The sequence below is a fragment of the Equus quagga genome, chromosome 7, assembly GCF_021613505.1.
Source record: "Equus quagga isolate Etosha38 chromosome 7, UCLA_HA_Equagga_1.0, whole genome shotgun sequence".
NCBI classification, from domain to species: domain Eukaryota; kingdom Metazoa; phylum Chordata; class Mammalia; order Perissodactyla; family Equidae; genus Equus; species Equus quagga.
In genome coordinates this window covers 51,470,397-51,492,916 of record NC_060273.1, presented here as the reverse complement: position 1 = coordinate 51,492,916, position 22,520 = coordinate 51,470,397, and the positions used below count along the sequence as shown (strand labels likewise).

Below are 22,520 nucleotides of genomic sequence, written 5' to 3'. Positions count from 1 at the left end.
GAGAATAAGGTGAACATTTATCTCCTGATGCCAGAGTCAGCCTATGTCAGCAGGAGCATTACTGATTTCAGTGTCAAGTATCCAAAGTCCCAGCAGGCTGTGGTTACAGACACTGAGAAACACAGGCCTGCTAACAGAAGGTCTGAGACCCTGGCCAACTTCCGGCCAGAAAGCTCCATTAGCACAGGGAGAGAGGCCTCAACTCAAGGCCTTCCAAGGCCATCACCTAGCTGAGGTGGGCAGCTGCCTCCTGTCCAGACCACAGTTCCAGCAAGCAGAGCTGACGGATGACGGCTGAACAAACCTCGGGGCTTCAGGACCCATGATCAGGGTAACTGGGGTCGCTCTCTCCTCAAAGAGTTTAGGAGAGAGGAAGGAAATGAGCACGTCCTTGGCTTGTACTACGGGCTGGTGGCTTTTTGCATAACATATACAATATTCCTATCTCCACTTTATAAATGACCACACTGAGGCCCTGTAATGGTTGATTTTATGTGTCAACCTGGGAGGCCATGGTACCCAGCTGTTTGGTCAAACACCAGTCAAGATCTCATTGTGAAGGAATTTTTAGATGTGATTAACATTTAACTCAGTGGACTCTGAGTAAAGCAGATTACCCTCCATAATGTGGGTGGGCCTGATCCAATCAGGTGAAGGCTGTAAGAGAAGGAAGAAGGAATTCTGCCTCCAGACTGCCCTGGGACTCAAGACTGCAACAGCAACGCTTCCCTGGGTCTCCAGCTTATAACCTGCCCTGAAGATTTCACATTTACCATCCCCCAACAATTGTGTGAGCCACTTCCTTAAAATGACCCTCTAGCTATCTATGTCTATATCCACCTTCTAGGCAGACACCTGTGACACAGCATGGAGCAGAGCTGACCACTGAGCCCCCTAGCCCAGACATGCTTACCTTTTTGCGTGGCCGAAGCTTGTCCCGCCATTCCTTCAGGTTCTGGTTATGGCTCTCGTCCAGGGCCTTCAGCTTCTGGGTTTCATGCTCTATCAGGAGGTGACACTTTTCATTCTGTAACAAATTCCAGGTGCAACAGGTAAGAAACCCAGAGGGTAGAGGTGCGGAGGGCTGAGACACACCTCGTGCTGTAGCCATGAAGGCATCAGCGTCACTCGTCTATTTCTTCTCCTTGATTATAAACCCACTTTATAAAACTCTGTACATGTAAACAGAAATGCCCTGAGGGCTGCCTGGAGGACCATTCCAGAACACTGACGCTAATGGTTCTTATTGTACAGCGGATCTGCGGTAATTTTGTACCTCTCTTCTTTGTGCTTTTTGCATTGTTTGAACTTTTTAACATGAACATACGTCATTTTACCAAAACAATAAAACTATTAACAACAAATAAATATAACGTGTGCCCTAATTCTCCCACCACAACGAGGCAACCACTGCAAAGATTTCAACACACTTCCTCCCAGGCTGTCACCTCCATGTTGTCCAGCTCACCCTGTGTGCACAGCTCCGACACCCGCTTCCCTCCCCACTTCACACTGTAAACATTAATACAAAGAATTCACGTTTTTCCTCGTCTTCATTTTTAACGCCTACAAAACATCCTACAGAATAGATTTATCAAATTTACTTAAACATCCCCTTATTTTTGGCCACGTAGGTTGCTCCTAATTTTCACAGTTATAAACAGCACTGTGTCAAACATCTGTGCTGTGGACTGAATTGTGCCCCCCCAAATTCCTATGTTGCAGCCCTGGTATTTGGAGGGGGGGCCTCACGCTGGGATCAGTGTCCTTATAAACAGAGACACCAGAGAGCTCGCTCGCCCTCTGCCATGCAGGAAGGGCACAGCAGGAGGCAGCCACGCGTGGCCCTGGAAGAGGCCTCACCAGAACCCAGCACACTGGCAAACCGCTCTTGGACTCCAGACTCCAGAACCATGAGGAAATAAACCTCTGCTGTTGAAGCCACCCAGTCGGCGGCATTTTGCTGCGGCAGCCTGAGCTCAGATAATCTGTATGCGTAAATATTCATGTTTATGTAAAGTATCTATACAATTTTCTGCGTCACGTATCATTTCCTCAGGAGAGTCTGTGGCAGGGGACCAGGGCCACAGCCCCGGCCGAGGCGGCCCGCCTCACTGTTCCCACGCCAAGCTGAGCCATCGGCCTCACAAAATGTACCTGGAATCTCTCGCAGGCAGAACGGATGGGTCCCGGTGATTCCCCACAGGGACTCAATCTCGTGGCTTATACGGAGCTTAAGGCAGGCGGACAGTGCCCTTATCCAAAGACCTCGACTCTACTGGGTTAGAAGAGGGCATCTCCTTGGGGGATTTTTATTTGGGGTTTCAAGCTCCAGGGTTCTGGGAGTTGAGAAATTCGTTCCACCAGGAATAATACAGCAGCAGCACTCAGCACCTCTGACCTGCCAGGAGCCGGGCTCCCCGCACTCTGGATACGGGTCCTCTTAGGCAGTCCACACGACAACCCCATGAGGCAGGGATGGGAAAACAGCTGCAGGAGGGACGCGGCCCAAGAGTCACACAGCTGCACACAGCAGAGCCCCTCCCTGGCAGGCTGCAAGGACTCAATTTCCTCCATGCCTCCCTGCCTCTCCAGAAATTGCCAGATGGATCCAATCGTCTGAGCAATTCCCTGAGTTCGTGGGGCTTTGGGTCGACCCATCCGTCAGCACGACGATGCCTCGCTCCACCACAAGGGGGCTCCATGCACCCGTTTCTGGGGTGGGGACCCCCAGGGTGGGGCAAACTCAGGAGCCAGGAAACCTGAAGAGGTCAGGGATCCTCCTAGGGAAAGGGGTCCCCAAGGGGCTTGGCAACCCTGGGACACTTTTTCCTGATCTCAGTGGGAAAGCTCTGAGCTCAGCTGTCGGTTTCGGTAGATGCTCTTTATCCAGCTGAGGACGTTCCCCTCTGTTCCCAGCTCAGTGAGAGTGTCTATCTGGAACGGGCGTCGACTTTGGTCAAACGCTTTTTCTGCATCTACCGAGAAGATCCTGTGACTTCTCTTCAGGTCGTGGATTACATAATTGATTTCTGAACGTGTAACCAGCCTGGGATAAACCCACTGGGTCACGGTGTCTAATTCTTGTTATACATTGTCGGATGTGATCTGCTGGTCTTGGGCACAGGACCTGCCTCTGTTCATGAGCGACACTGGTCTGCAGCTGTCCTTTCTTGTAATGTCTGTGTCTGGTGTTGCTATTAGCGTAACTGGGACACCTTTTCCCAAGACACAGTGATGACCGAGAAACCCAGCAGCGTGCCACTGCCAGTCCCAGGCAAGGCACTGCCAGCCCTGCCACCTCGTTTTTAAAGCCTCACCCCAATCCTGCCAAATAGGAATCACCACCCCCGCCCCACGCCATGTCACGGCTGTGGGAACTCTGGCTGGGGGAGGGTGACTGATTCGGTCAACATCCTGTCACGGCAGGACTGAAACCAGCCCACCCAGGGCGTGTCTGACGAGAGCCCGTCCCTGTTTGAGGACTCTCTGGCCCCGAGATGCCCGCCTTGGGGACACTGAGGCCATCGGGGAGGGAGGCAGCGGGGCGTACCTGCAGCTGCTGCAGCTCGCTCATGTTGCTCTCGCACTGCGCCAACATGTCCCTCATCTGGTTCTCGTGTTTCTGCTGCTGCTGCAGCCGCTCCGACTTCTGCCTCTTCTCCTCCTGCTGGGAGAACTGCAACAGAGAGAGAGGGTGGGTTTCTCGGGGCTACAGGCCTGGCTGGTGGCTGGGGAGACCTACCTTAGCCCCGTCCCAGGGAGGCCCCGTCAGAGGCACTGGTTTGTGCACAGCCCCAGTGCTCCGCACCACTCAGGCTGTACCCTCCTGTTTTAAGTGCTCCCTGTGAGCTGAGACCCAGCTGCTGCCCTTGAGGAGCCCCCAGGCAGGTAGGGACACGACACTGCGCTGTGACATGCGCTAGGACAGCGTGTGTACCACGCAGGAGTCACAGGAGCCCAGGCCACCAACTCCACGTCCCCAAGCCACATGGGTGACATGCATGCGGGGTCTTGGTGGGTGACAGGAAGGGGTGCACTGGCAGAGGAAGCTGCAGGATGGGACAGTGTGTGAGAAAGCAAGACGAGCTCTCTCCTCTGTCCAGCAGAGTGATTCACTGGGAGGCGTAGGAGCTTCCGGGCTGCGACCTGTGACGGGCACGCCGCCTCCTCGACCCTGTGCTGCCTCTCACATTTCACATCCCCCATCTGGATCAGGTTCGGCCCCCCAGTGCACCCACACCCCCACCTGCTTGATCTTCTCGCGCTGCTCGGCGGGGCTGCCCGCGCCGTTGATGTGCAGGCTCTTCTTGTACATGGCCATGCGCGTCTTGCCCTCGCTCCTCTGGATCTTGGGCAGCCGCGCCTTCTCCTGCTGCTGCCGCACCTTCAGCTGCTCCACCATGCGCTGGTTGTAGCGCTGCATCTGCTCGCACTCCTGCAGGCAGGGCCAGCGGGGCTGAGGTCAGCTGCGCTTGGGCGCAGGGGTGTGACCAGAGGCCCAGGGCTGCCAGGGACCAGGTGGCCCAGGATGCCCAGCAGAGTAAGTCTTGTATCATTTTACTTCTACTGGTTTTTTTTTTTTTTTGAGGAGGAGGATTAGCCCTGAGCTAACTGCTGCCAATCCTCCCCTTTTTGCTGAGGAAGACTGGCCCTGACTAACATCCATGCCCATCTTCCACTACTTTATACGTGGGACGCTTACCACAGCATGGCTTGCCAAGCAGTGCCATGTCTGCACCTGGGATCTGAACTGGTGAACCCTGGGCCACCAAGAAGTGGAACGTGTAAACTTAACCACTGTGCCACAGGGCCGGCTCCAACTTCTACTGTTAAGTAACATTTTTTGTTCTCACTTTAAAAGTTATTGTGAGTAACATCTTGGACTCTCACCTCCTAAATGCCTTCTTGTCTAATCATCGGTGGCGTGCCATCACATGCTAATATCTCAAAGCAACATGTACACTGAAGGGGATGGTCATCATTACTGATCACAGATGTCAACTCACATTGTAAAAAGTCTTGGTAAACTTGAATTTTTTCCTCCACCTAACACCTATTTGTGTTTCAAAACTTGGCACGGGCATCACCTCCTCCAAGAAGCCTCCCCTGACTTCCTAGCTGGGTTGGGCACGCTTACTCAGAGCTGCCACAGCCCTGTGCTGACTTCTGACATTGCACTCAGATTGGGAACTGTAATTACCCACACCAGCTGTGCATCCAGACCTCCGTTTATCTGTCTCTGTCCCCACCAAGGGGACTGAACCGAGACAATTACACAGAAACAGAGGGTGCTCTGGCCACAGAGAGCAGGGGCCCTCGCCTGGGGAGGCTGGGGAAGGCTTCCTGGCAGAGGTGGTATTTAAGTTGCTATCTAAAAGTATTCTGAGGGAAGGCATAGGCCAGAGAGGAATAAAGCAAAAATGGACCAAAAAAATTACAAGGGAAAAGAGAAAAAGTGAGACACACACACATCAGGCGTCGGAGTCAGCAAGGAATGCTCGGGCCTTCTGCTTCCCTGCACGGTCTCCCCTACGCCTGGCCCTCCCTCCGAGGCAGTCCATCCCTCAAGACCCCCGGGGCCTCACCATGGCCAGCCCGGTTTCTCTAGAAACACAGACGGCACCGGTGGCGCCCCACACTGCACGGCCTCACAGCTCTGCCAGGTCTCCCCGGGGCAGCCCCACGCCCCGCCTGGCCAAGAGCCTCACCTTCTCGTGTTTGCGCACCAGCTCATGCCGCTGGAGGAAGTACTGGTCTTTGAGCTGCTGCTTCACCAGCTGGTGCCTCTCCTGCAGGTGATGCTCCTCCATCTCCCACAGGGCCGCCTCCCGGTCTGCAGAGGACGCACCGCCTGTGAGGCACGGATGGCCGAGCCGCCCGGGGACCTCGCCCCCCCTGCGCTAGGCCGCCTCACACTGTAGCTACGACTGTGCCCCTCTGATGTGCCCTCATCTGACTCTGTTGGCAGGGCTGACCGAGCCAACATTTAGAAACTTCCTTAACACCTAAGGGATGATAGCTCCCAGCAGCATGGGACAGCAGTAAGTGTCCAGAGTCAGGAGCCAGAGACACCAGAGACCTAGGCTGGAACTCAGCTCCATCACTGGTATTTGGGATGGGCAAAAAACCCTCTCCAGGCCTCAGCTTCCTCCTCTGCCAAATGGGCACAACCATACCACAGAAGGACAAAGGTCCCTGGGAGACATTTTTATGTGCGATCCACACTGCAACTCTGCTTTCCTAATGGGCAAACAGGAAGGGCTCATGTAAAAACCCCAAAAAGACAGGTGTGTGCCCAACCCAGACCTCTTGTCACTATTTCCTCTTTTGAAAACATGGGTGAGACCCTCCTTGTCCCCTGCATGTCCCATATATGCATTACGAGACAGAAGCATCTGGCATTTTATCACTGGATGTCTGTGATTCGACCCTTGCACTCAGCAGCAGGGCAGGGAGCTGACGTCAGAGGGAGTCTGCGTGCCCCGCAAGGCACAGGCAGGCTGTGCTCACCCATGGCGAATGCTCAGTGGATTGCCCTGCGTTCCTGTTCTCTGGAAACCGCTGTCTGACCATGGTGCATTGCAACATGATTTGGCTTTCAAACCAAAACTAGAACCACTGTCCCATAAGTGAGACGGTTCTTATGGACATTACAGGACAGAAAAAGGAAATGCAGCCTTTCCTGAAACATCCGTGGCTCTATTCAGGGTGTTGGGACATCGAGGACCCCATTTTGCCATCCACCCCAAGTCCTGAGGGGTTTGCACTGCTTAACTGCATCGCCATCAAACCCTGGCTGCGGCACCTGGTAGACAAGGGCACCAGAGGCGGCGCGTTTCTATCAGCTGTGTGTCCATTTCCTCGTGGCAGTCCGGACCACAGGCCCAAAAGCCCACAGGCGCCACAGGAGTTTTCACTCATCCAGTTGTTTAAAATGTAGCTCAAACAACAGATTTTTAGCCATTAGAGTCTGCTTGCTTTGCGTACTTCACAAACCTGCATGCAGCGTCTACCAACCATGGATAAGACAAACCCCAGAGCCACAAAGACCCCATGCCCTGCTACCCTTCAGAGCTCTCTACCGCAGAATCTCCCCATCTGAGCGACACCATCCAAATATGTAAGCCCCCCCATCCGCATCTTCCCCAGGAGCTCCCCCGCCCTCCTCTCCCTGGGGGAGGCCCGCCCTGCTGTCTCTGGAAGGCCTTGTGCTGTGAGGCATTAGCCAGCACGCAAGCCTGTTGAGATGCCAGCGCACCTGGGTAGTAAAGCGCTCGGCTCCAAGGTGACACCCACGTCCAGGGCCCACCCCACCACTCAGGAGCTGTGCAACCTCGGCCAAACGACAGCCACTCTCCAAGCCTCAGACTCCTCGTCCATCAAAACGGGGAGAACACAGGAGGAGGGCCTTGCAGAGTCAGGTGAGGATTCGACGAGACGAAGGTATGAAAACGGTCTGGCACCGGCCTGGCAGAGCAGTCGCTCAGGACGTCGCGGCTGCTATGAGGGGGTCTCCATACTGTCCCCACCTCCCACCACGCCCTCACCAAGCTCACTTATTTACAATTTCTGCCCACTCGACAGGGCTTCCTTGTTTCCCCTTGACATCTGGAATAACGTCCAATAGCGTTGGTGCTAACTGCTATCTTCGCCTCGGCCCTGACTTCAGCGGGAGATTTCCTCGCGTTTCCCGGGAAGGATGTTTGGTTTCAGGGTGGAGAAGACCTAGCTGTCGAGGCTGGGATGGCCATTCAGAGATTCTGGGTCCACCTGGGGCCACCCGTTCTCGGACACCCACCTCGAAGGAGCTCCTGCTTCCTCGTGAGGCACTCGCGCTCCTTGTCACAGATCTCCCGCCGGTTGTCGGCCGTGAGCTTCTTCATTGCCAGCTCCAGGTCCTCCTTCTGCTTGGCCAGGAAGTCCCTGTCCTGTCGGGGAGGAGGACAGACCTTTACCGAACACTGGCTTTAGTGTCTCAACTTTTTATTACAGAAGAAAAGCCATTATGATCAGTAAAGAAAATCTGGAAAAGAAAATACATGAAGGGGAAATTTAAGAGAGACTTAGAGACATATGAACCAATTGCAACATGTGGGCTTTATCTGGACCCTGATTCAACCGAGAAATTGTTAAAAAAAAAAAAAAAAAGGCTTTCATGAGACAATCGGAAACATGAATACTGACCTGACTGCAAACATGTTATGAAGCAATTATTGTTAAATATTTAACTTTTTTAAGTGTGTTTGTGGTATTGTGGTTATTTTGTTAGAGATACATACTGAGATACTTACAGGTCAAATGATATGTCTGGGATTTGATTCAAAATAGTACAGAAGAGTGGGGGAATGAGTGCACGTGAACTGATAATTACTGAGCGTGGATGATAGGTATATGGGCATTCATTATACTATTATTCCTATTTCTGCCTATGTTTTTAATTTTTCATAATAAACAGTAAAAATAATATTAAAATTAAAAAATTCTAGACAACATATAAGAAACTAAAAACCCCCACTAATCCTATCACGCAGGATTAGCAACTATTGTGGTGTAACTATACAAATGTACCTACATCTATTGTTGTTGTTTCACAAAAATTATTTAAAAGGACTTAGATATTTGCACACCTATGTTCACAGCAGCGTTATTTACAATAGCCAAGGGATGGAAACAACTCAAACGCCACAGACAAACAAATGGGTGAACAAAATGTGGTAAATGGAATATTAGCCTTAAAAAGGAAGGAAATTATGACACATGCTACAACATGCATGAATCTTGAGGACATTATGTTAAGTGAAATAAGCCAGCCACAAAAGGACAAATACTGTATGATTCCTCTTAAATGAGGTCAAATTCATCGAGACAGACAGCAGCACGGTGGTTGCCAGGGCTGCGGGGAGGGGCAATGGGGAGTTAGTGTTTAATGGGGACAGAGTTTCAGCTTTGCAAGATGAAAAGAGTTCTGGAGATGGATGGTGGCGATCATTGCACAACATCGTGAATGTATTTAATGCCACTGAACTGTACACTTAAAAATCGTTGAGATGGTGATTCTATGTTATGTCTATTTTACCACAATTTAAAAAAATCATTTAAAAGACCTTTCCATGTTATAATATAATATTCTATCAAACGAGGTTTTTTTGTTGTTGCTGTTTTGTTTTGCTGAGGAAGACTGGCCCTGAGCTAACATCGTGCCCATCTTCCTCCATTTTGTTTGTGGGATGCCGCCACAGTGTGGCTTGATGAACAGTGTATAGGTTTTCACACGGGATCCAAACCTGTGAACCCTGGGCCACCAAAGCGGAGTGCACAAACTTTGTCACTATGCCACCAGGCCGACCTCTATCAAATGAGTTTGACTGGCTGAAAATATTTCATGGTATGGCTATACCCTAACTTATCCACCCAATATAGAATTGGTTCCTTCTAGATTTTCTCTATTTTAGATGGTGCTGCTCTTCACATTCTGGCAGCTAAATGTCTGTGAACCTCTGTGATGACTAATCCTCAGGAACAGTCTCCAGAAGCAGGATATTCAGGCTAAAGGATGTCACAGTTTTGAGGCTCTTGATACGACTGTCAGAACTGGCCTCCCTCTGCGGGGATGAGGGCCTGTCTCCCCGACCCCCCCAGCCCTAATCATAGTGTCAAGGGACAGGTTACAGGGCAGTAGAATGGTGTCCTGGAGAGAACATCAAGTATGAATCAGACTGAGTCTGAGGGCTTGGCCCCACTATTACCTCTGCAATGCCACCTCTCTGAGCCTTAGTTTCCTCCTCTGCAAAGGAGAGAACAAACAGCACCTACCCTGTGAGCCACCAAGGCTAATCCAGACAACAGACAGAGCGCTTGTAAATGTCGACTCTAACTTTCTCTGCATTTGGGGGCAGAGGGAGCAGAATGTGCCAAGACTCCGTAGTGGGAGAAAACGAGAGCACCGCCCCACAAGGGAGGAGAAGGAGGCGGGTGAGGCTGGGCAAAGGGGACCCGAGAGAGGCTGGCAGGGGCCAGGCCTGCAGGGCCTTGTAAGCACATGAGGAGGCTGCTCTTATGTTATGGACAAAGGGGAAGCCACTGAAGGGCTTCAAGGCCCGGGGCTGTGGGGGGAGGGTGACAGGATCAGATGTGGAATTCGTAGTGATCGCCCCTGCTGGTGTGAGAGGAGGAACTGCAGAGGAGCAAGAGGTGAAGCGGAGAGACCCGCTGGAGGCTACTGGAGCAGTCCCAGCAAAAGATGACCATGGCGAGGGGGGCGCAGAGATGTTGACAAGTCAACAGATCCAGAGACGGCTTGGAATTTTAAAAAATAATCTACACTTCAGGAGGTGATGAAGGATTGGAGGGAAAAGAGGGTCAGGAATGACAACGTTCCTGGTCTGACACCACGGTGGAGGATGGTGCCCCTGCGAACAGGAGAACAGGTCCAGGCCTGAGAGATCATGGGTTTGATGTCTTTGAGACTCCAAAGACACCAGTAGGCGGGTGGATGTACTGGGTTGGTCACGGAGATGTGACGTACAAACAAAGCCTTTAGGAGGCACTAAAGGCTTTGGGAGAGGTGGATGTAAAGGGCTGGGGTATCCAGAGACAGGAGAGCTCACTGCCAGCTGGAGTGAGGGCAGGCAAGGAAGGCTGCATGGGGGAGGTGACAACAGGGATGATAACAAGGATAGGCTGGGTTTAGGCATCCAGAATAAGAGATGGGTATTCCAGGGGCAGGACACGAGCAAAGACAGAGGGGAGGCCGGGTCACCATTCAGGGTCTCCCACCTGGGACTCGCCAGCCCCTCTACTTCCTGACTAGCGGCAAGGACTCACGAGAAGCTGCTTCTTCTGTGCGTGCTCCTCCATCTTCTGCTTCATGCTCTCCTTCCGCTGCTGTCTGGGGAGCTTCTCCACCTCATTCTTCACCTGCACCAGAGAGCAGAGAGGGGCTGGGTCAGGATACCTCCTCACACTGCCTCAAAAAGAAGTCCTCAACCCCAGAACTCCTGGGCCAGGGAGACCGAAGACGAGGCTCAGCTTCCCAGCCACCAGGCCCCACCTGCTCTCCACCAGGCCTCTCTGACACGAGGCCCCTGCTGGCCTAGCCCGGCTGCTGCTGGCTCCATTGTCCAGCGCCCAGAGCAGACAGCTGCCATCTTTGCTGCTTGGTATCCACCCCCCAGCTTCTGATGACACAGCATCTCAGTTTCCTTTAGGGCAGTTTCTCAACCTTTTCTTCATTATTGTCCCCTCATAAGTCCTTTTAGATCTTTTTTCCTAATCACCCACCTGTATGAAATATTAACCCTCAGCTATACTCTCAACCTGTTAAACCATTATAATAACTAAGATTTCTTAACCCCTTGGGGGCGCTATCACCCAGCTGAGAATGCGTGCGTAAGGTGCCACCTCCTCAGTCCCTGCCATTCAGGTGGGGCTGACCCCCAGCCACCCCCTCCATGTGGCACTAAGCTGGGCACTGATCCAGGCTGCCATCCTGCATATTCCGTGCCCTGACTTCAGCGACTGGTTCAGAGATGAACACATGATCCTTGCCGGGCCAGTGAGAGCTCTGGGGTGTTTTCTGGAACTTGCTGAGAGCCGCTCTCTGTCCTCTGGGGTGGCTAAGCTGGGAGGATGCAGGCCACCGCGGGCCACCCTGGAGGGATGTGAGGCAGAACCACCGCAGGGAGGCAACGCCAAGACACGAGAAAGAAGGATTCCTGGGGACACTCCTGCCTCCTGGTCAGAGGCAGGAAGGATCCTCGGGCCAGCTGGAGCTGGGTTTCTGTCATTTGTAACAGGAGAGAAGGGATTCACGGCGCTTCTTTCTAAGGAATCCCAAGTTCCTCAGACCGTTCTGAGGAAGCCACACCCGCACAGGGGCCCAACACCCCCAAACAGGCGCTCACTGGCACAGGGCTCAGGAGCAGCTGGTGAGGGAAAAATACCGTCCAGGATCAAAACAGAACTTTCCAGGGGAGTTCTACTTTGGCATGGTGAGGCAAACCAAACGGCCTCTCCTCCTGCTGATTACAGTGAAAAACCCTAGACAAAATCAAAAAGCAACTAGCTGAGGACTCTGAAAAGTAAAGAAAAGCAGGTCACTATGAAAGGGAGTCAAAACTTCTAGAAGGGGCTGGAACAGGGGTGAGGTTCCTATTTTTTTCCTTCTGCTCTCCTGGCTTTGCACCAGTTCAGAGCTGCACGGCAGTGCAGTGGGGAAGGTGGCTAAAACTCTGTAAAAAGACTCATGTTTCTGTCCAGAGAACCAGGAAAAGGAGCCTGTGCAGGTCAGAGAGTGTGGGAAGAACCCTGGAGAGAAGACATCAGAAAAGGGAAATCCCTAATTCTGCATATGAACCCACACAAGTCTCAGGCTCCTCCCCAAGTCGAATGTGAGAAAGAAAAAGCAGAAGAGAGAGAAGGCTGTGAAAACTAGACTAAGACCGGGACCTCCGCCCACAGGAGATGGGATGGCACTCGTGGTCCGAACCTAACAGTGCCCTGCCTGCTAAAGCAGAAAGTTAATCTCCAAAAGATTATAGCAGGACCCAGAGCGTACAGAATAGAAAATTCAAAATGTCAACGACACGATCCAAAATTATGCCACATACAAAGAATCAGGAAACATAACCAATTCTCAAAGGAAAAGATAATCAACAGATGCCAGTTCTGAGATGACACAGACACTGGAATTATCACACAAAAACTTCACAGCAGCTATTATGACCACACTCCATGAGGTAAAGGTAAACATTTGTTGTTTGCGCCGTGGGGTCAATTCCGACTCCTAGCAACCCTGTGCACAGCAGAGTGGAACCCTGCCAGGTCTCTTCATGCCATCCTCTCACCTTCCAGCACTCTATCAGACAACGCTCCACTGCTTTTCATAGGATTTTCATGGCCAATTCTTTTGGAAGTGGGTTCCAGCTCCTTCTTAGTCTGCCTTAGTCTGGAGCTCCATTAAAGCCTGTCCAGCATGGGTGACTCTGCTGGTATTTGAAATAGCAGTGACACAGCTCTCAGCATCACAGCAACACGCAGCTGCCACAGTATGGCAACTGACACATGGGTGGTGTGGTTCCCTCACCGGGAAAAAAACCCAAGCCGCAGTGCTGAGAGTGCCAAAGCTTAACCACTAGACACCAGGGCTGGCTAAAGGGAAACATATTTGAAATCAATGGAAAGACAGAATTTTACTGCAGAGAAATACAAACTATTAAAGAACCAATCAGAAAATTTAGAACTAAATAATACAATGTCTAAAATTAAAAACAAAAAGCACTGGATGCAGTGATAGCAGAATGGACAACAGAGAGGTCAGTGAAAATGAAGACTAATAAAAATTACACAATCTGAACAACACAGAGAAAAAGATTAAAAAGGAGAAAGTTTCAGGGACTTACAGGAAAATATCAAAAGGTCTAATATTCACGTCTTTGGTAGTGCCAGAAGGAGAGGAGAAAGAGCCTGGTATAGAAAATACACACCAATAATGGCCAAAAACTTCCCAAATTGGTGAAAGACACAAAGGTACACAATCAAGAAGCTTGATGAAACCCAAACAGATTAAATTCAAAGAAAACTACACTTCTACACAGCAAAATGAAACTCTTGAAAATCAAAGATTTAAAGTTCTTGAAAGCAGCTAGAGAAAAATAACACATTAATGGAGGAGAGCAATTTCAACGACCATGGATTTCTCAACAGAACCACAGAGGCCAAAAGCCAGCGGGACAACATCCTTAAATTGCTCAAAGAAAAGAATGGTCAACCCAGAATTCTATGTCCAGTGAAATCATTTTTCAGGAATGAAAGCAAAATAAAGATATTCTCAGATGAAGGAAAAATAAAAGAATTTGTTGTCGGCAAAAAAAGCTAAACAGAAGTTCTTCAGGCTGAAGAGAAATAATCCAAGGGGGACCCTTGAATGAAGAAAGGCAACAGAAATGGTAAATATGTGGGGAAATATAAGTAATTTTTCCTCCTAAGATCTTTAAGATAGGGACGATTGTTTAAAGCAAAAGTTATAACATTGTCAAAAGAAGTTATAACATTGTCTAATGAGATTTTTAATATACATAGATATAATACATATGACAAGTACAACAAAAACGGGGGAGTATTAAGAAACGTATATGGTTGAGAGCCTTCTCCATTTTACTTGAAATGTTACAATATATCTCTACATAGATGCTGAAGGAGTTAGGTATGTATATTATAATGCCATAGAGCAACCACTGAACACACACACACACACACACACACACACACACAGAGATACTTAAGCTACCTGATGAATTAAAATGTAATTCTAAAAATATTCGAATATTCCAACAAGAAGCAGGAAAAGGGAGAACAGAGGAACAAAAATCAGAGAGGACAAACAGAAAACAAGTAATAATTTCATTAAACGTAAATGGCATAAACACCTTTAGTAAAACACAAGGATTTAAGAAGATTGGCAACAGTTGTTAGCTCAGGTGCCAATCAAAAACAAACAAATAAACAAAAAAAAAGACAAGGATTTTCAGATTAGATTTTAAAACATCAAAGCCCAACTACAGTCATATGCCATATGATGACATTTTGGCCAAGAAGAGACCACATATATGACAGTGGTCCCATAAGATCAGTACCATAGAGCCTAGGTGTATAACAGGCTATAGCATCTAGGTTTGTATAAGTACACTCTATGATGTTCGCACAACAAGGAAATCACCTAGCAATGTATTTCTCAGAACATATCCTCATCCTTAAGCGATGCATGACTGTACGTGCTGTCTACAAGAAACCCAGGTTAAATATAAAGATATAGGCAGGTTGAATTAAAAGGATGGGAAAAGATATTCTATGCAAACGTTAATCAAAAAGAAAGCAGGATTGGCTATATTAATATCAAGGAAGACTTCAGAACATAAAATATTATCAGGAGTAAAGAAAGACATTACATAATGATAAAAGGAAGGGCCAGTTCACTAAGAAGATATGACGATTTTAAAAAGCAAAAGAATTCAAAAACATGAAACAAAACATGACAGAACTGAAAAGAAAATTAAATAAATCCCCAGTTATAGTCAAAAATATTAATACTTCTTTCTCAGTAGCCAATAGAAGAAATGGACAGAAAATTAGTAAGGCTGTAACAGACATGAAAACACTATCAATCAACTTGAGCTACTTGACATTTATAGAACACTCTAGCCAACAGCAACAGAACATACATCCTTTTCAAGCGCACAAGGAACATTCAGTAATACAGACCACATCCTGGGGCATAAAACAAACCTTGATCAATTTAAAAATTGAAATCTTAAAAAATATATATGTTATTTAAACACAATGGGATTAAACTAGAAATCAGTAACAGAAAGATATGAAAGTCCAAACACATTTTAAAATTAAATAAACTTCTAAATAACCCATTGGTCAAAGAGCAAGTTGCAAAGGAAATGAGAAACTAATTTGAACTGAATAAAAATTAAAATACAATCTATCAAAATTTGTAGGATGAAGCTACAGCAGAGCTTAGAGGAAAATTCACAGCATTAGATGCTTATGTTAGAAAAGAAAAACAGTCTCAAGTCAATGATCTAAGCTTCCACATTAAGAAACTATAAAAAGAAGAGCAATTTAAACCCAAACCAAATACAAAAGCAGAAACCAGTAACACTGAAAATAGAAAATCAATGAAACTAAAAGCTTGTTCTTTGAAAAGGTCAAGTACTTATTCTGCATGGACACTGGCTCTAACGCTTAATGCAGTTCTCACTTAATGCTCAAAATACCTGTGTGAGGAATATGTGGTTAACTAATTAACAAAACAGCAAACTCCTGCCTATGGCCTACCACCCTCCATGATCTGGCCCCTGTCTACCTGTCCAATTTCATCTCATGCTAATCTTCCCTACACTTCCTGAGTCCCCACCACATTGATCATTTTTCAGCTCTTCGAACACTCCAAGCTCTTTCCCACACCTCAGGGCCTTTGCACATGCTATTCCACTATCCTGGAATGTTCTTATGCCTGGCAGCATCCTTGTGGTCTCAGCCTGTCATATGCTGAGACACCTTCCCAGACCACTCTAAAGCAGACCTCTCCATATCTTCTCTTGTTAACTAGCCTATGTGCCTTCACAGATGTATGCAGTTGGTAAGTATTTTATCTATTTGATGGTGTACTGGGTTTTTTTTTCTGGCTTCTCTAGCAATTAACAGCTCCTGGAGGGTAGGGACCCTGTCTATTTTGTTCAGTACAGTATCCTCGGCACCTAGGGACCCTGTCTATTTTGTTCAGTACAGTATCCTCGGCACCTAGCACAGGACCACACATGTAGATACTCAATAAAACAGTAGCTGAATAACTCCCACTTTGACAGAAGGTCCTAGGGCTCAGGGAAGCAGCTAGTGCAAAGTCCAACGGGTGGCTCTGAGCCACGAGCCAGGACTCAGAGCCAGGCCGCCTTCCAAGCCTGTGCCTGCTGCACTAGAGCTGGGGGTGTGCTCAGCATCGCTCCCGGCCTCTGCTCCAGCCCCCTAGCCCTCTCTCAGCAGGAGGGCCAGGACCCAGGGAAGGCAGGTGAGACTCTTGCCTCAGGCACAAAAGGCAACACCAAAACACTCAGCAGTCAAGATCAACATTGTAAAAAACCAAAATTCAGGCAAAAAAGTGTCATGAACAAAATACTAAAATTTTAGATACAGACAGGATCCAGCCATACAGCAGCAAGGCTCAGCCTCACCGCCTCACCCTGGCCCCAGCCCTGTCGGGTCTTATCTTTATTTTAAATAACTGATACTCTGTTCATCATGAATATTTTGCACTAATTTTTATTTTATTTACTTTTTCCTTCTTCTTCCCAAAGCCCCCCAACACATAGATGTTTACTCTAGCTGTGAGTGCCTCTGGCTGTGCTATGTGGGACACCACGTCAGCATGGCTTGATGAGCGGTGCCATGTCCACGCCCAGGATCCGAACCAGCAAAACCCTGGCCTGCTGAGCGGAGCATGTGAACTTAATCACTCAGCCACAGGGCCAGCCCCTCATTTTTACTTTAAACATTTCATTAGAATACCGTCTATCTTCGTTACTGAGTTTTCTGGCCCCCTTAAATTTTGTGCCCGAGGCGAGTGCCTCACTTGTCTCACCCAGCCTGGCCCTCCTCCCACGGGCAGTGCCTGAGGCCCAGTGGGTACACCAAACGTCATGCCAAGCATGATAAAGTCAGGCAGCTGGGCTCCGAGGCCCCCAGCCCCGTGGACCACTTAGAGGCTGTCCACCCACCGCTCCCATCTGGAGATGAGAAGGGCCTGGACTGGTACACCTGCCCTCGTGGCTTCCACCCACTGCTCCCTCCCTCCTCCTGAGAGTCTAGGAGAGAAAGCATGCCCGGCCCCCAGGTGTTGGGCTCCACAGAGGAAGGCATGGGCTGCTCTTTGGGACCCAGATGCCCTTGCCCATGGCAGGCTGCAAGATACGCCTCCTGCCCTTGTCTCAGGACCATCTGCCTCTTTGCCACCTCACCCTTCCCCTTCCAGGTGGGTGGGGAAAGAAGGAGAAGAAGCTCGTGAGTCCAAACCAGGGGACTGCTATTCTGGGAGAAGAGAGGACAGGGCATAGAGGACACGTGTGTTTGCCCACCCAGCACTCACGCCCGCTTCCGGTGACAGCATCTCAAATTCCCCTGGGCCGCCACCCCTCCTCTCTCCTGCTCTCTTTCACCTGAGGTCGCTAAGCAGGGAGGATAGGAAGCCGCCGGGGACCACATGGCGAGGGCCTGCCTGGAGCCAGGTCAACACAGAGGAAAGCAGAGCCCAAACGATGGAGAAGTTGAGCTCTAATGGCACAGCTGGAGCACAAAGATGCAGACATCCCTGGACGTGACCTTCTCAGGGCACGAGCTCCCCAGAGTTCCCTCTGTTGTTGAGGCGAGGCTGAGCTGGGGTTTCCATCACCTGCAACTGAGAGGATCCTACTCTTGGATGCCCTGCCTCTGCCCCCCACATACGCACCTCCTTCTTCATCAGTTTGAGCTGTTCCTGAAACCTGGCGTAGTCCCGCTCCTGCTCCAGGCGGATCCGCTTGGCCTCGTCCCGGCGGCGCACGGCATGGTCTTGCTCCATCTTCTCCACTTGCTGCTTTTGCTGACGCTCCAGGTTCTCTAGCTCCACGTCAAAGAACTTCTTCTTGGCCTGGAAGGAGCAGAAAGGGAAATTCAGCAGTTACTTTATATTTTGGAGGGAGGTAGAAAGCAGGAGGGGGAGAGCCCAGAGCTTGTCCTCAGACCTGGGCTTGAATCCCAGCTCCACCACCTCTGCAGTGTGACCTGGGACAAGTCACTTAACCTCTCTGAGTCTCTGGTTCCTCATGTGCAAAGGGGAGATGAGACCATCTACCTTGCAAGGTGCTTGCATGGTGCTCAACAGAGGTTAACTTCCCTCTAGAGATCCTCCCGTGTGACACGGAGGAGTACCGTGACCTTCATGTTGATTCTGTGTTTACAAGCCAATGCCTAATGAGTCAGGAAACCACAGGTACTGGACCTCTGTGAATTACTCTCCACTCCCAATCATCCCCTGTCTGCAGCTTCTGCTTTAAGAAGACAAGGAGGCAAGAAGCCCTGCAGGACCCATCTTTTCTGACACTCACGTTGATTTCTTGTTCAAAACGTTTGTGCATCTGCTCCAGCTGCAGCTCGTGCTTGCTGCTCAGCTGGGTCTGGTTCCGATGCTCTTCTTTCTGGAGCAACCGAAGCTCTCGGAGTTCCTGGCGCCTGAAGGGTTAACAGATATGGACATTTCAGTCAGAAAGCGGCATCAGGGATCACAAAACTCCTAGCTAGGGACACTGAAGGCTGGATCGTGGAGCACCATCACACGGGTCTGGGGCAGAGGCGCGAGCAGAACTCAGGCTTCATTTGACATTTACTGACAAACAGTAATTTTAATATACAAAGAGTACTTACAAATCAATAAGAAAAACAGGACTATCCTAATTTTAAAAAGTGATACAGAACATGAACAAACATGAAACAAAAGATAAAAAGAAATCACTATTTGGAAATGAAATGCAAATTAAAAAGACATACTATTTTCATTAACTAAATAGGCAAGAGTATATGGGAAATTCATACTTTCACAATCTGCTGACAGGTCTAAATTGGTACATTTCTGGAGGACAACTTGGCAATAAGTTTATGCCTTCTGACATAGGAGCTCCACTTCGAGATATGGATTCTAAAGAAATATTCATAGATACACAACACAACCAAATAAGGATAGTTGTAACAATGTTACTCATAATAGTACAAAATTGGAAAGGACTTAAATGTCCATCAATACAGGTCTAATTAAATAAATTGATATATCCAATCTGATGTAACTTTATATAACCATTAAAATAAGTTTTAGAAAATATTTAATTACATGGAAAAATATCTATTAAAAATGTAACCATTCTTTACGAACAGATATGGAATGATGTCTAACTGAAAACAGCAGGATGTCGACATGTGGGTCTGTTATGCTACCTACCATCTGGGTGAAAAAAAAGACGATATGTGTGTGAGCACGTGTGTGTGCGTGTGTTCACTCTCCTAGTTCTGGAAGGATCACACCAGAAAACATTAACACAGGGAGGAGAACTGGACGCCTGGCAGGAGAGGGAGGGGGGAGGTTTTTCACTGTTTACCCCCTTCTTTTTGTTTTGAATTTTGAACCATGACATTGTATCACCTATTTCAAATATAAACATCATAAAAACTTGCCCTAAACCACATAATGTACCTTAATTCTGTAACATATACATTGGCAATATGGGTCTGTATAGACTCACAGCAAAAATATTGGTGGGATAAACCCTCAAGTGACTCTATTAAAAATTGATAAGTATCATAAATGATGCAGAAAGAACTTGGGCCCCTGACTGTAAATCAGCGGCTCCCTGGCAGCCCCTCGGGATTGGGGTCCAAGAGGCCTCTGTCCTATTCTAGTCCAGCCTCCAAGTGCCCGCCAACAGCTGCAGGAGGAGAGGCCGCACGCTCCCTGGGGAGAGAGGGACCTTGTTTGAATCTCAGCCCTGCCGGTTTCCAGCTGGGCGCCCCCAGTCTTCACAGGCCTCTGCTCCCGCACCTGTAAAATGGGGCAGATAATCTCTCTGCCTCAGGCTCTCTGAGGGTTAAAGGAGATGGAACCTGCAGAGCCTGCCTGGCACGGGGCAAACGCTCCCTAAGTGGTAGCTGCTCAAACGATAGCGAGCAGGAAGAGGCAAAGGCTGCCCAGGTTCTGGGAAATGTCAGAGACGCCTTCCACAGCCACGGAGAGCAGCTTCCGTACGAGCCTCTGCTCTTTGGGAAGTGAGAAGGGAAGAGGCGATTTTCTAGAGTGTTTACAAAGAAATGGAACTCCTCGCTCAAGAGAAATTGAGGCTTAGAGAACAAGCGACAAAATAACAAACAGAGGGAGACAGAAAGAAGGTGAGCTGCCAGGTCCCAGCCTCCCTGACCGCGAGTTCTCACGGGGAAGGCAGGCAGAGACAGGCGGACGTCTCTAGAAGGAAAGAACCGGCACCAGCGACTTTAGAGAAACCAGAGAGAACTCGGACCTGGCAGCCTCAATCTGGGAGAGCGACTATTCTGTCACATGACTCAAAAGCCTGCATGTGACCTGATCCTCCAGAAATGCTCTGATCCAGCTCTGACCAGGGCTGGGCCAGCAGGGGAATGACCAGAGCCTTCCACACCCCTGCAGCCGGGCCGGGGTTACAGGACACGCGGACCTCGACCACAGTGGGCAACCAAGCAAAGCCTCATTCTTGGAGCGCACCTCTCCTCCACCTCAGCTGAGTCTCACCTTTCAAACCTGAGCAGAATCAGTGCCTCTGCGCAGGAGGAGGGAGGGGCCCCAGCGCCAGGGCCAGAGGGCATTGCTTCTAGATGGAGTGTGGTGGACGTGGAATTCAACCCCAGGAACCTGAACTGCCCAGAGGCGGGACGACGGAAAGGAAACCCAGCCCTTGAGGTCTGAGGCTTGAAGAGTACAGATCACCTTCCAGGTGACCATTAGAACAGAAGGTGGTGTCATCCACCAAGAGCGACCATCCCCCACCCCGAGCCTCCCCAACCCACACAGATGAGGAGCAGTGTGTGAGTGTGTGTACACATATGCACGAACGCAGAAACGCCACCATGAAAGTCTGCCTCTCGTCCCCCTGGCTCCTAGCGGGGAGAAGTGCCCCAGAGCATCCCAAACTGCTTCTATTTGGCTTTGGAATATTTGTGCTTCTAAAAAAATATGAACGTGTTTGATGTTCTAGAAATGTTCTCCAACCAATAATGAATTTGGCCTGCAAAGGCCTGGCCCCAAGGGAGCTCCGTGGCTCCAAGGCCTCCCTGACCGCTGAGCCCCCACCCCACGCCCACAGCCCCCTGGGAGAATCCTCACGCTGACAGACCTGGTTAGAACCTCAGCTCCACCCTGCTCGCCTGGGTGACCTGGGGCAGTAACTGACCTGCCAAGAAACACCGGCTCCTCATTTACAAAGTGGCAGCAATAGGGTCCCCTCCCTAAGGAGGCTGGTAGGGGGCCTGGGCATCTTAACAGTGCAAAGATGGTTCTAGCAAGTAGCTTAGAATCGCACCCTCCTCTCTACTCCAATCCCTCCTGGTTTCACGGGTTTTGCCTCCAAAATGCATGTTGAACCTTACAACTTCTTTCCTCTGTCCAGCCCTGTCCTGGACGGGGCCTCCCTGTCTCCCTGTGTTGGTCTTGCGCCTTTCCAGCCAAGACTCATCCAGCAGCCAGAGCCATCTTTCAAAAGGGATGTTAGAGCGGTCGCTCTCCAGGTGTCCCCTTCCGCTGTGCCTGGGATAAAATCCACTCCTTCACTCCAGCCCACAGGCCTATGTGACCTGGGCCCTGTGGACCCCTGTGGACTGTACCCCATTCTCTCGCCCTGCCCTCATGCTCCGCGCTCCAGCCCAGTGCTCTCGGTTCCCTAAACAAGCCAAGTGGTCACTCCTCAGGCCCCAGCCTTGCAGTGCCCTCTGTGTTCCCCCAGCTCTCTTACGGCTGGCTCCTCTCACCCTGCAGGCTCCACTCCGAGGTTTCCCACCAAGCAGTGTCCCGCTCCAGCCTAGCACTCGCTATCATATCAGCCATTACTTCCTTCACAGTGTATACCACAGCTGGGAATTATCTTGTGTATTGTGTGTTGGCCCATTAAGTATACATTCTACAAAGGCAATGGCCTCAACCATCTGGGTCACCACCATGTCCTCCAACCTCGTGGGTGGGTAGATACATGGGTGGCTGGGTAGCTAGATGAATGGAGGGATGGGTGGATGGAGGGATGGATGGATGAATGGATGTGTGGGTGGGTGGGTGGATGGATGGAAGGGTGGATGGATGGATAGATGGATAGGAAGATGGATGGGCAGACGCAAAGATGGAGGGATGGGTGGATGCATGGGTGGATACATGGGTGGATGCATGGAGGTGTGGGTGGATGGATGGATGGATGGAC

The 22,520-nt window shown here is 49.7% G+C and overlaps 1 protein-coding gene across 1 annotated transcript in view; it reads right to left on the bottom strand.

Moving 5' to 3' along the window:
• Nucleotides 1-22,520, bottom strand: part of STK10 (serine/threonine kinase 10) — a 108,020-nt gene that overhangs the window by 6,288 nt on the left and 79,212 nt on the right. The window contains exons 11-18 of the mRNA XM_046665737.1: nt 18,648-18,771; nt 18,011-18,190; nt 10,828-10,920; nt 7,802-7,931; nt 5,712-5,836; nt 4,250-4,438; nt 3,554-3,679; nt 914-1,027 (exon numbers count right to left, since the gene is read on the bottom strand). Coding sequence (XP_046521693.1) covers nt 914-1,027; nt 3,554-3,679; nt 4,250-4,438; nt 5,712-5,836; nt 7,802-7,931; nt 10,828-10,920; nt 18,011-18,190; nt 18,648-18,771 — 1,081 coding nt within the window. The remainder of the gene's footprint in view (nt 1-913; nt 1,028-3,553; nt 3,680-4,249; nt 4,439-5,711; nt 5,837-7,801; nt 7,932-10,827; nt 10,921-18,010; nt 18,191-18,647; nt 18,772-22,520) is intronic.